The sequence below is a fragment of the Periophthalmus magnuspinnatus genome, chromosome 16, assembly GCF_009829125.3.
Source record: "Periophthalmus magnuspinnatus isolate fPerMag1 chromosome 16, fPerMag1.2.pri, whole genome shotgun sequence".
Taxonomy (NCBI): domain Eukaryota; kingdom Metazoa; phylum Chordata; class Actinopteri; order Gobiiformes; family Gobiidae; genus Periophthalmus; species Periophthalmus magnuspinnatus.
The window spans coordinates 10,170,650-10,185,171 of record NC_047141.1 but is presented as its reverse complement, the minus strand read 5'-3'; the positions used below and the strand labels follow the sequence as shown (position 1 = coordinate 10,185,171).

General features: G+C 39.1%; 1 protein-coding gene across 1 annotated transcript; it reads left to right on the top strand.

Annotated features, from left to right (window-relative positions):
- The first annotated feature begins 4,988 nt into the window (after positions 1-4,988).
- Positions 4,989-14,046, top strand: LOC117383291 (cathepsin S-like). The gene is made up of 8 exons (XM_033980431.2): positions 4,989-5,120; positions 7,788-7,912; positions 8,360-8,482; positions 9,020-9,169; positions 9,595-9,819; positions 12,441-12,600; positions 12,706-12,808; positions 13,302-14,046. The coding sequence occupies exons 1-8, from the start codon at positions 5,102-5,104 to the stop codon at positions 13,399-13,401; spliced, it is 1,005 nt and encodes a 334-aa protein (XP_033836322.1). The 5' UTR covers positions 4,989-5,101; the 3' UTR covers positions 13,402-14,046.
- Positions 14,047-14,522: the final 476 nt, after the last annotated feature.

Genomic DNA, 14,522 nt, shown 5'->3' with positions numbered 1-14,522 from the left:
ACATTTGTTTGTTTCTTTGGTGTTTGTTAAAATTTGCTGTTTGTGTGTAAGATTTTGAATTTAAATTCCATGAACATGATGTGTTTATGGTTAGGCACTTAAAAGTGTTACAAGTCTAATAAAATTACATTTAAACAGTCAACTGATTTCTTTCTGATCATGGTCTCTCTGATTGCTCACATTAGAGTCTGCAGTTTGCATGTCATTTAAATAGTCTTTAAGCTCCAGAAATCCGATCAGTTTTTGGTGTGCATGTGAGCAATTAGAATAACATCGGACAGTATTATTTAAATTATAATTAGTTTTTTGGTTCTCAAGATTCTTATCCATTCAGAAGCAGAATGAGCCTCACATGAGTCTCTCATTTGTGTTGCCAGTTTCAATGCTGAATTCCAGTTAAAACCTAAAAGGACTCTCTCTGATCTGAATAGTCACTGCCTAAACTCCAGCACATGCAGCCAATCATGAATTAGTGCTAGTGCAGCCTCTGCAGCTAAACTTTCACATATTGCACAGTGGAGCAACAGTTAGCGCTCTCTGCTTGTAGCAAGAAAGTCCCGGGTTCAACTCCAGGAACGTGCAGGGTCTTTGTCTGCGGAGTTTGCATGTTCTCCCCTTGCAGGTTTCCTCCTGGTGCTCTGGTTTCTCTTACCACTAAAAACACGTATAACAGGGTCTCCTCTGGGCTCAGGACTCCCCTGAAAAAGAGATTCTTAATGTCAGTGGGACTACCCTGGTTAAATAAAGGTAAATAAATAAATGATGAGAAAAACATGTACATGTCCTCCTTACGCAAGTTCAAGCACTGGCAACCCAATGTATGCACAGAGTACATACACATTGTGAGTGGCATGTCTCGACATATGCTCATGAGATTAACCACAGTGTTATAGTGGCACATTAGTACACTGATATGGCATTGAGCTCTTAAATAATCTCTTTATAGCACAACTATAGTGCAACGTCATCCATCCATCAGTGAAACGTACAGCAGTCAAAGTGGTGTTGGGAATGTCCCCAGATAAACTACTTCCCCTCATAAGGTTACAAGTAAAATGTGCTTCATCACCTGTCATGTGCTCAGAACCTGTTTGTTTGGTTTGTGATGAGCAATGAAACAATTTCACTTCCTGCTGACGGTGAATGAAATCCATTGCATGATTCTTACAGCTTGTTCTCAGAATTTTTGACAAATGTTTTATAAAGTATCCACATTTACCAATACACTTAACTATTACACTTGTATCTGGATGTACTAATGTTAAATGCTGGTGAATAAAAGTATTTTGCACACACATAGAACACAATAGAACACATTACTGCTTGGGCTTAAGAACAGGCCTGTGAGTTCATATGGACCTGCCGTTACATGGGAGCTCACGGACACACACACACACACACACACACACACACACACACACACACACACACACTGATATACTCTATAAAAACTGTAAACACACACTCCTCAGGACTCTTCCTCTGTCCTTTCTGGAGGGCCTGTAGCGATGCTGTTCACTTTATCCTAGCTGTAAATTTACCTGTGTGAAACTTTCAGATACATGGTCCTCTTTGAAGCTGACACCACAAACGAACATTCTTAAAATATAAAGAGTTCACGTGGATTTAGCATTTTAGCAAGTCTTATCTATATGCTAATGTCTCTCTCTGGAAAAACTAGGGTTAAAAATGATACACAGATATTAATCAATACTAAAACTTAGATGTGTGAGACGTATTGAAAATGTATAATATCAAAATTGTTCTGGAGATTTGTAAAACGTATATAATTGCAACTATTAAAAAAGGCATGAAAAAGAGACAGAAACGTCTAGGGTAATCTTCCAACAACAGTATAAAATGATATTTCAAAATCCAAACGGAGCTGAACTGGAGTACAGCACGATAAACCGGCAAAAGTATTCAGTAATATCACAGTTGTAGGGAGTAATAGTATGAACGTATACAGCATGATATCATTTACTTCTATTCGACCACTACCCTTTTAGACAGTAGTAAAAGGCAGGGGTCACTACTGCAAACTTTTGGCAAATGGCGAGATACCCAATATTTAGGCTGAAGTTACACAATCAAGTTACATTATAATAAACAACTATGACGTTTAGAAAGTCTGCTCTGAAGTGTGCAGTTCACTCAGAGGTCACGTGTCTTGTGTCCAAGTGTCTACTACGACCCCAGTTGTAACAAAGACATAATCAATCAAAGGCGAGAAGTACTGGATCGTCAAGAACAGGTGGGTGTTCTGAAGCAGCAGCTGGCTCACAGGGCCCATTAAATGATACACGCCAGAGTAGACTGTCTGTTATATCTTTGTGTCAGCCATGTTTGTGACAGAATGATGACATGTAATACACTGTAGCCTATAGCCATGATCCAAGACAATGACATCAATGTAACTGATTGTGTGAGTCCAGCTGAGGAAAAAGGAAGTGACATAGGACTACATCTTCTATATAAAGGTGCACTATGTAACTTTTCTGGTGACGAGTCCACCATCTACCTGTTGCCGGAGGTGTTATTGAAAGATAGTACTATGATTTAATGATGAAAATGACATTCTATTGTCTACACACATATATCTTGGCTAGTCTGGGAATGTCTTAGGATCCCACCGAAGGAGCTGGAGGACGTGTCTGGGGTGAGGGAAGTCTGGGAGTCCCTGCTCAGACTGCTGCCCCCGTGACCCGGTCCTGGATAAGCGAAAGAAAATGAGAAAGTGAATGAATGGATGTTTACATAAAGTATTTTTTATTGTGGTATCAAAATCAGTGTTGAGTCTATTTCTTAGCAGCGAAATCAGTAATTTGAGTACCATGACAACACTACACTACTGTACTATGTCACTTTTCTGGTGAGGAGTCTATCTACTTGTCCTCAGATGTGTTATTGCAAGGGTGGGCGGTATGCCAACAATTATATTATATCAAATTTACCTTAGCGACGGGAGAAGTGGGTGTGAAAAAGTGTCTGTGTTGGAGCCATGTCAATTTTTACACACACACACACACACACACACACACATATACTCTAATACAGCTCACATAAATTATTCTCTGATCTTCGATACTTTTGACAACGCCAATCTCTACTCACTACAACTTATTTTTACTGAGAGGTCGAAACTAAGTAATAATATTCTTCAAGGCTCCATGCTGTGTTCTTGTGTTGGAGTTGAGTTGGAGGCACAACTTCCTGATTTCTCTGCCAGTAAACACAGCAGTTGGAACCTAACTAAACAAGAAGATCAGGTTTTGTGGAAGTCTGTCATAATTAAACCTGGTATGAGGATGCTGTATATGGCATACAGTTGGATAGAACACAAAAGAACATGACCTTTAAAGCATTACAGACATATTATGCTAAATGGACATTTAAAATAGCTTATGTACAACAATAGTTAATCTACACACAGACAGTACTCAGCGGTCTTATTTTGACCTCAAGAGCTGCTTATATAATATATCTGTACTGGGGCAAGACACATTTGCTCAAATACATGGGAAAAAATGGGTACTTTAAGATTTTGTTCGAGCATCAGTTATAATCTAGTAACTTTATTCATCCCAAAAGGGCAAATCAGTTTGTATCTGTCGCTCTGAAGAGTAAAAAATGTGCGATCTTTCACAACCAATGCAATACATGGCAGGGATTAGCACATGTGGTTAACAGATTCACCACAGTTAGGGGTTAGGGTTGGGCCAACATGTAAAACGTCCTCTATACTTTGTGAAGGGCAGGCAAAATCATCCTTACTCATATATATGTTGATCCAAACGTTTAAATGTAACATGGCTGTATAGTGTGTGAAATCACTAAGTAGGGGCTTGAATGACTATGCTAAGTAGGACTCAGTGCACACTTAGGGTAGTACAATAGACCTAGCCTACAAACAGAAACTCTAAACAATAGGTGTTTTGAGTTTCAGTGTAGTTAGCTCCTCCCTTCAGATACATATAAGGCAGTGTCCAGCAGTAATCTGACCAGAACTGAAGAAGCGGTGTCACAGTTATGCCTATTTTCTTATTTATCCCCAGTCCAGCTTCATTTCCCAGCCTGTTCCGGTCCTTTGTTTGCTGCCATCCTGTTTTCCTGCACCTGCTGTTTATTACTAATCAGGGGCATAGCCTTTATGTTCTCCCTCTGTTCAGTTTGTGTCGCTGGATTGTCATTTGTTCATTTCATCAAGACACACAGGCGCTGTATTTCAAATAAACCTGTTGTATTCACCGAGACAAGTCGTTTGGCTGTGTTTTTTGTGTTGCGAGTTGTGAGTCCAGTTGGATGAACAGTGAAACATCTTCACTCCTACAACTTTTTGTCCAAGTGACAGATTTGACAATTTTCTTTTGCTGCGGATCAGACCTGTACAACTGAGGGATTACACAGAAAACATCACTGTAGTTTGACCAATTGTAATCAGCCCTATACCTGAAATAAAACAAACCCACTAAGCTTAAAGCCATTCATTATTCCATGTCAATAAAAGAAGACATATTGTGCTTGGGTCTGATGGTTAGAAAAGTCAGAAAAATCTATTCCTTGGGTATAAATTGACCCTGATTGATGACATGGGTAGGAAGATTCTGTTGTAGAACTTACGGATACTTCCTGTATTTAACAAACTTTATTTTTTTCCCCCTCTACTTTTCTTCACAAATTGCCAGCTGGTGAACATTTACCTTGGGTTGTATCATGCTAAGCCAAATAATAATAAATATTTTAATCTGTCAAATGCACATTAAGTACAATTTGTGTACTTTTACTTGTTATTGAGTAGCTGTATCATTAACCATGTAAATGTACTTTCACTTGCACAGATTTTCAGTCGCCTACTCTTTCCATCACTGGTTACAGCTCATAAACATAAGTCCCAGTAAAGCCACATCCTACTTCCTGGTGCTTCCTCTCACCTCTCTCTCTCTGGTGCCTCGTGCGCTCGTCACGTCGCTTCTTCCGCAGCTCGCGCCGTGCGTCAGATGATCAGGATCAGGGCACGCACAACCTGGAGCCGCCAGACCACGTGACTCTCCGGGCTCAATAAAACTGCGAAACCCCGCGGCTGATCAACAACATTGGCACGATGCATTCAACTTGGAAAGGTGAGTCTTGGAAGAAGAAATGAAAATCTGAGCTCTTTTTTTTAACACTTGGATTCAGTGGGATTATGTTAAATTCACCGACTTTTACTTTCGCTTTCAGTGTGACTTTGTGTGGGGTGAATTAGGTTATATGGTTACAGTTGGAAACCAGGATCCAGGAAACCACAGAGATTAGGATAGGATACAGGGCCCAGCCTAGCCTTGGGGCCCCGAGGCCAGCAGAGGGCCCCCAAGAGCCCATACATTTATATTGAAAATAATATATCAGGTTTTACTGGAAACAGGGCTTGTGTGTTTACCGCAGGCTAAATATCCCTCTAAAATGATTACACTTGTTTTATATCTATAGTAGCAAAATATCTACTACTGCCTACATTTGTTTTTGAGCCGGGCAGAGGTGAGATGTGTTTACACCGGTGCAAAGACCCTTTATAATGTAGATGTAAACCCACTGTCACCAACTGGAACATATTCAAATCCAGCAGAAACTTGTCTAGAAAGTGTTTTATGTTATGTTATGTATGTTGTTGTGTTATGTTATAAAATATCCAGGAAAGTATGACAAATAAATACATACCCTCATTGTAACACCTGCAGAAACGTGTTATTATCAATAATTAGGCTACACCAGGCAAAATAAATTAGATTTGACTAATTTAATATAATAATTTTGTTCAAAGTGAAGTAATAGTGTCCTGTAAAGTGTAAAGTTTTTAACGTTAGACTTGCTGAACAACATATTTTACTGAGCTCATGAATGCACTTATCCTTAGACTTTTGATTGGGGAGGACTGGATTTGATCATAGGACAAAACATAAACTTATCAGAGTGTTGGTGTCTGCGGCTACTAAAGTCAAACTAGACACATTTTTCAGATTACACTAATTCTAGTTTTCCCTAATTTCCACATTTTGTTGAGGTTTATCATTTTCACCTCCTGGTTGAACACAGGCAGCAGATATGACACCAGCCTACACAGAGGTGTTTATTTAACTGTTATCTAGCAAGTTAACAATGGCTAATTCTGTAAAACACTTTGAATTACCTTGTGTACGAATTGTGCTGTAAAAATAAACTTGCCTTGCCTTGCCACAATAGTTATGATTTGATGACTTAATGATGTAAAACTACAAATACAATATATCACAAAACGACTGATATCGCAGTACAGGCTGACACAGTAATTGATATTGCAACAAATTTTTAAAATGTAGTGTTTTTTTAAAGGAATGCTAAAAAGGTAGGTTTTATTGATCATTGTCTAGTATTGTCTAAGTATTTTATCTTGTTTTATTAAAATTTGTGCACAGTCTGACTATTAAATGGGGATATTGTAGTTTCAATCCAATTTACTTTATCCAGTACTTAAAGTTGAACTAAACATCTAAACTCCACCCAAAACCACATTTCAAATAGAACTGCTAAACTGGACAGTACCTGGAGGACAAAAGAAGAGAGAGAGGAGAGAGGAGAGGTGTGGTCTGTGAATATGAGGAACAGTGTGATTGGTCTAACAGGTATCCACACTTTAAACTCCACCCCATCACCTGACGCTGTGTCTAGGTCTATATATATACATATATATATATATATATATATATATATATATATATATATATATATATATATATATATATATATGTGTGTGTGTCAGTCATTTTATTAAAATGCATTTAACTGCTTAAAAAAAGTTTGTAAATAATGAAAGTAGCACTGCATTGTGGGCAATTTCAAGCATGGAACAGGTGCATCCTTGAGTCAGACACAGGAGTGTGGTTTTTCGTGCATGCTGGGGCCTTCGACGCAGCAGCAGCAGCAGTAGTAGTAGTAGTAGTAGCAGTAGTAGTACAAGTAGTAGTAGTAGCCGCAACGGCAAACTAATGACAAGTTGGACTTTTGGACTTAAAATTCAAAAGGGTTTTTACTATTTCAATGTTTGTTGTTTAGTATTCATGGAAAGGTGACAGAGAATAATGGAGCACTGGATCAAGAGAATCAAGAAATGTTTAAGAAAGAAGAATATTTATAAATGTACTTTTTAGAATATTTTTACTGTTTTAAATTTAATAGCGAGTGCAGAGGATGTGAGGGCTTTGGGGGGATTGATTCAGAAGCCGAGGATCCTGGCAATCGGGAAACACCCTTAATTAGCAGTAAAATTGCCAAAATGTACAATATGATTCGAAGATCATATACACAGTATATCTTCCTAATGTGCATATGCTGACTTTTACATGACTAGATGTATCAGTAAAATGCATCTACATCTTTGAAATAAAAAGGAAATAACAAATTAATTTAAAATTCTTGATGAGCAAAATCTTGACTTGCAGTGGACTATTTCTTAACAAATTACTTATAGGTCTCAGAAAGTGATGATTAAGTGATGACATTCTAACTTTGTCTGGAAACACCTGCGATAAAGACCACAAACCACTTCCTACAGTATAAGCCCACATCTGAGTGAACTGCGTGAGCATGATCTTGTTTTGACCTTAATACATCAACATGTTTTGCAGCAAAAATTCCATCTTTAAATTTATTATAGTTATTACATGTGTTGTCACAATACATAACTGAGCTCAATTGCCAAAACATAGTTGGCATATTTTTACTATTAACTCATTTTTAAAGTAAGGATTTCTTTGTGATCTTTGTGTGCACAGGTCTGACGGTGGAAGGCTGGCTGCTGGTTCTTTTCTGTACTGTGGCTTTAGCTAAACTGGACTCCAGTCTGGACAGGCACTGGGACCTATGGAAGACAAAATATCAGAGAAAGTATCAGAATGAGGTGCGTGCAGATGGATGGATGCTTTTATTGCACCGGAAAAAATAGAAAAACATGCATTCCTACTGTGAGTGTGCTTGCATCTCCACGAACCTGTCTCTTTTGTACCTCGACAGTCCCGCCAACTTCAAAATTTGCTGTGATTCTGGAAGTAAATTTCCCATTCATTTTTTCCTCATACTTGTCAAAAATTTCAAATATTAAGAGTTTGAAGGCACAATGAGAGCTAACCAGCTATGTGCCAACTAATATCCATGATGCAGTTGTTTTAAATGCAAAAAGCAAAATTCTGCTAAATGTTTTAATGGCAGCGGTTTATAAAGTAATAAGTAGTAATTGTTCTAAATAACAAATCAAAAGCGGTAGAATAATTAATTAGCAAAATTATCATTAGTTGCAGCTCTAATGTGATGTCACAATCACAAAATAATGTAATGCTTCTCTTTTGAGGTGGAGGAGTTGAACCGCAGAGCAGTGTGGGAGAAGAACCTGCTGTACATCAACAGACACAATCTGGAGGCGTCGATGGGTCTTCACTCCTACACGATGGAGATGAACCATATCGGAGACCTGGTAATGCACGGATTCATCTTTTTCATTTCACACAAAGTTAAAGGATCATTATTTGTGTTTTCAGTGTTTTCTGTTGGGTTGCTTCACGGATCATCCCAAAATAAAGGAATTTATGAGCTTTTACCAGAGTTTAGGGCTCATTTATATGGAAACAAAAATGTACTGTTAATATATTATTCGTTGCAAAATTGATAATGGACATGATGGCCAAGTTGTTTGTGTTATAATTTGGTGTTTTGGTTGTCAAGATCTGATCAGATCAGAAAGTGGAGTCTCACATTTGGGTTGTCCGTTTCAATGCTGAAATCCAGTTGGTTTAAATCTAAAAGGATTTTCTCCTCACTACCTAAACCCAGCAATCCAGGTTCAGTTATGTTTGTAGTAAATTTTTAAAAGTATAACAGAACATGCTACAAACCGTTCCTTTAAATGTCATATTTAAATATTCAAAGCTGCAGCCATTTTTACAATCAATGTCTTCAACTATAAGGACATTTATAAAATATGTAATTTAAATAGCTTTTTTTTAATCTATAGACTAAAGAAGAAGCCCAGCAGAGGTATACCACACTTAGAATTCCAAAGGATTTTAAGAGGAAACCATCTGCGTTCAAAGCCCCATCTGCAGGTGTCCCAAGCAGTGTAGACTGGAGGAAGGATGGCTATGTGACCAGTGTCAAGAACCAGGTAAGAAAAAATCTGATTCTGGAACATTTCACATCAAGCACCACCTTATTTACCTTTCAGTTTTTTTGTCTTTAACTAAACAGTTTACCATTACATTTTCATTTATTGGCTTCTAGCTTAGCCAAAACACATTTGAAGCAGTAAATTCTTGGACTGAAAGAATTATCCTTTTTTCTGAGTTTGTTGTTTATAGAAATTAAAATGACCAAATAAAGAAAGTAAAGGCTCTGGCTTTGTGTCTGTCTGACAGAGGCCATCTTGGGATGACATCTGTTGATGTCTGCTGCCTTTGTCCAAAGAGGAAGTAAAATTATAAACTTAACCAACACTAAGAAAGATATTTAGTCAAATGCAGACTAACCTGTCACATATAATAAAAATGACTCCTGTGTGTCTAATGGTATTGGTTTGATCCTTATGTACAGGGCAGTTGTGGCTCGTGCTGGGCCTTCAGCGTGGCTGGGGCCATGGAGGGTCATTTATACAGAACCACAGGAAAACTGGTGGACCTCAGCCCTCAGAACATGGTGGACTGTGCTGGAGGAAAATACCAGAACATGGGGTGCAACGGGGGCTATATGCACAAAGCCTTTGAGTATGTCATTGATCACGGGCTTGAGCCGGAAGCTAAATACCCCTATGAAGGAAGAGTAAGTACACAAGCATTTTAATGTCCAGATACATCACTGGACTTTTGCAAAATAAATTTTAATTTTGTCAACTGAACGAAAGCTTTTAAGAGGGAAAAGCCTGCTTTTTGCCACTTATCCAAGCAACTTCTTCACTTTAGTTAAGATTAGTTGAGTCTTTATTTGAAGGGACAATGTACAAACATATAAAAACCGATGTTCCACCCCAGATTAAAGCTAAATAGCTACTTTCCATCTGCAGTCACAGATTTACAGAAATGATATTATACAAGGCAATTACATTCAATCAACAACATAGTTTGGCCTGCCTGAGAACAGCATGTTATACAGTAATTACATTAATAAAAACGGGCCAGTGCAGATCTGGGCGGCAGTCGAAGGCGGGCTCCTTGATGACCGGATCTCTGGAAGTAGTCTGAGCTTGTACAGGAGGTTGAGTGTTACTAGATATAGTCGGCCTCACCTCCATACACAGCTTGGCTTGGCTGGACTCTCCATTTCTCAGGCGTTTTCCATGGAGAGGGGCAGCGAGCTGGTGTGGGCTTGCTCATTACCCCACAGCTCACATGTTGGAGTTCACCCAGGTGAACGAGAGGGTCGCGTCCCTTGACCTTTGGGTCGGGGACAGGTCTCTCACTGTTGTGTCAGCCTAGGGGCCAAACAGCAGTGCAGAGTACCCGGCTTTCTTGGAGTCCCTGGGAGGGGTACTAGACAGTGCACTGACTGAGGACTCCATTGTTCTACTGGGGGATTCAACACCCATGAGGGCAACGACAGTGACACCTCGAGGGACGTGATTGGGAAGAATTGCCTCTCTGATCTGAACCCGAGTGGTGTTCTGTTCTTGGATTTCTGTGCTAGTCACAGTTTGTCCATAACGAACACCATGTTCGAGCACAAGGCTGTCCATCAGTGCACGTGGCACCAGGGCACCCTAGGCCAGAGGTGTGCCGTAGCTTGGTCAGTCGACAAGAACTTGGGGTTGGGAAGAGTTTGGGGAGGCTGTGGAGGAGGACTATTGGACAGCCTCAAAGAGATTCTGGCAAACCATCCGACACCTCAAGAGAGGGAAGAAATGCTTCACCAGCACTGTTTACAGTGTGGGCTAAGAGCTGCTGACCTCGACTGGGGATGTTGTCAAGCGGTGGAAGGAATACTTTGAGGATCGCCTCAATCCCACCATTACGTCTTCCAAGGAAGAAGGCGGACTCGTCCATCACCCTGGCTGAGCCCTGGCAAGCTGTTTGGTGACAATGCTCCTGGGGTATCTCAAGTCTCTGGATGTTGTGGAGCTGTCTTGGTTGACACGCCTCTGCAACACCAGGATGGTCAGGGACAGTGCCGCTGGACTGGCAGACCAGGGTGGTGGTCCCTTTGTTTAAGAAGGGGGACTGGAGAGTGTGTTTCAACTACAGGGAAATCACACTCGTCCGCCTTCCCACTAAGGTCTATTCCAGGGTACTGGAGAGGAGAATCCAACTGGTGGTTGAGCCTCGGATTCAGGAGGAGCAGTACAGTTTTCAACCCAGTCGCGGAACACTGGACCAGCTCTACACTCTCCATGGTGTCCTCGAGGGTTTGTGGGAGTTTGCCTTACCAGTCTACGTGTTTTGTGGATCTGGAGAAGGCATTCGACCGTGTTCCTCGTGGTGTCCTTTGGGGGGTGCTCTGGGAGTATGGGGTCTGGGGCTCTTTGCTAAGGGCTGTCCGGTCCCTGTATGACCGGAGCAGGAGCTGTGTTCGATTGCCAGCAGTAAGTCAGACCTGTTCCCGGTGCATGTTGGACTCCACCAGGGCTGCCCTTTTTTATTGGTTCTGTTCATTGTATTTATGGACAGAATTTCATAGCACAGCCAGAGGCCGGAGGGGGTCCCATTCGGGAACCACAGGATCTTATCTCTGTGGTTTGAGGATGATGTTGTCTTGATGGCTTCATCAAGCCAGGGAGCAGCTTATTCTGCTGCCCCCGTGACCCGGCCCCGGATAAGCGGAATAAAATGGATGGATGGATATGAACATGTTCACACACAAATGGGCCAATGTTTGAGCCTTGTGGCAGTCCCATATGAGTGGCCTGACAGGGCTCTGAAAGTCGCTAACGACACTGAAATTAACACTTTTTTTTACAGTAAAGGGTATCTGTTATTAGTTTAATCCATTCAACTAACTTAAAGAACAAAAAAAAGAAAAAAAAAGTCACAGTTGACAAAATTACATTTTCAGACTTCTGCATTGTTATTTTAAGCTTCTAAAAGTTGCTAATATTACTTATATTTTTTCCATCATGTTTATTCAGTGCTCCGAAAGTGTTTTGAAATCCAAAATAAATGTATTATGTCTGGTGTTCTCTGTCTAAATATTTTATGTTATTTGAAATTATAAAAATGAAAATCTTTCCTAAAAGAAGGATTAAATGGGGAAAACATAATTAGAGATGGACCAATATATCAGACTGATATTTGCACTTATCGGTTGATCTCTAAAGATAATAATACATTTATAATCAATCTAGTTAGTTGTGTTGTGAGGTCAGAAAGTCTCTTGTTTTTCCTTAATTATAGTTCAGTTAGTAGAGTTAAATAGGAATAAAACCACATTGGCTTGATTTTCATCTTTCTTAGGATGATAATTGTCGATACAACGCTGAGTACAGAGTAGCTAACTGCTCTTCATACAGCTTTGTGGAAGAGAGGAACGAGACGGCGTTAATGGAGGCTGTTGCTACTATTGGTCCTATTGCTGTTGGAATTGATGGTGATCTGATTTTTTTCTATTCGTCTGGTAAGTAAGATTTGTATGTATAATCGTAAGTCATTTTCTGTTCATTTGTATTGTGTGCTTCGGTTTTCACTTTTTTACACGGATCTTCATGCTGTCTACTTTCAGGAATATTTTCTGATCCAGCCTGCATTGAAAGGGTAGACCATGGAGTTCTGCTTGTAGGGTATGGTACAGATAATGGTGTGGACTACTGGCTGGTGAAAAACAGGTGAGATGTTTCCTTTAGAGGACACATTAAAGCTCATGTACCTTTATTGCCATGTATTTGAGCAAAATCTGTTTTACCCCAGCAGATATTGCAGATATATTGTATAGGCTACTCTTGACGTCAAAACATGTCCAATACGTGCTGTATGCATCTTTTTTTGAAGCGTTTTACTGTCTGATAATCAGGAGGTGGCCTGTTGACATGCTAGTTGTTGTCGTTAGCTTTACTGTGATGCCTCTGAAAGTTATGAAACACACTTATAAACTCATTGCGGATGAGAATAAACAGGATGCTCTGAATGCATATGGTAAGTGAGGGATAACTAGATTGATGCAAATAGTTCAGACTTTTTCACGTTTTTAAGGCGTTTTTCATGAGATACAGCTTCAAGGCTTATTATAATGACTCTAATCCCATTAACGTTTAAAGTCAGATTTAGTCATTCATATTAAGTCCAAAAGTAAAATTGTTTTTTTTTCCTTTCTTTTTCTAGCTGGGGACCTGAATGGGGAGAAAATGGCTTTATTCGGATCGCACGCAACAGGGGCGATATGTGCGGCATTGCAACCTATGCAACCTACTGTAACATCTAGGACCTTCCTGCCTGCCCTCATATATGGGCTTTCCCCATCATAATAATAATACAACTTTTACAATATTTGAATGTACAGGACCTGTGACTTATATGATGCAACTGTTCTCTATATACTAACGCCAGTCCCGGGAAAACTAGGGTTAAAAAATGATACACAGATACTAATCAATACTAAAACTTAGAGGTGTAAGACATATTGAAAATGTAGAATAATTGTTCTTCTTGAGATTTGTCAAATGTAGATTATGTATTTGTATTATGTATTATGTATGTATTTTGCCTACAACTGGGTGATTTTTATGAAAACCCCATTTAGAAAGGACCCAACCACAAAAAATTTAGTGCCTTAAAGTGCCTTAAAGTACACTTTTATCTTTGTAAGCATCAGACTGAGATCTGAACTCATTAACATACTTTTGTATGTATTTTAAACATTTTTATTATAAATTTTTTAGTTTTGTTGTGAGAAGGTTAGTACATGTTATCATTACCTCAACACAAAATTACCTCTTCATTTTTCTAATAAATATGTCCTTTGAATTATTTCAGAAACTGTACAGTATTTTCCTTTTTGTATTTTGCCCAAATGAAAATAACAGTCTTCATTATGTGCATTTTTTAAAATAAAAGATCTTTTAATGACATTATTTATGATATAACACATGCTGCAGTAATGAGACATTTCGGAAAAGAGGGTCTGTATCTCAGAGATGAGATGTGTTGAGTCATACACAAGCACTGCAAAGTATTTATTTTTGAAATATTGATGCAATAATGATTCCTGTCAGTGTAATGTTACACATTAGTGCATTTAGGACACAGGTGTAACATATAGACCAAAACATTGAGCAAAAAATTATAAAATAAACTCCTGCAATTAATTGAATACAAGATAGATTATTTTAATGCCATACTGCAGAAGATTCTAGGCAACAGAATCTCCATGAAATACAAGCAGGGGGCAGACTGTTCACCTGAAAAATTACATACTGCACTTTTAAGTTTTAAAATCAACCCACTTCAAATGACAAGTATTGAGTTTCCATATAATATAGAATTCAATACAAATTATACAAACTGAATTTATGGTTTGCCTAAATGGCGTAGAGAAGAACTGAC

Excerpts from the sequence above, each read along its gene's own strand:
- LOC117383291 (XM_033980431.2), top strand. Across the intron at positions 8,483-9,019 it reads TGAACCATATCGGAGACCTG|ACTAAAGAAGAAGCCCAGCA; the intron begins GTAATGCACGGA and ends TTTAATCTATAG. Across the intron at positions 9,170-9,594 it reads TGACCAGTGTCAAGAACCAG|GGCAGTTGTGGCTCGTGCTG; the intron begins GTAAGAAAAAAT and ends CCTTATGTACAG.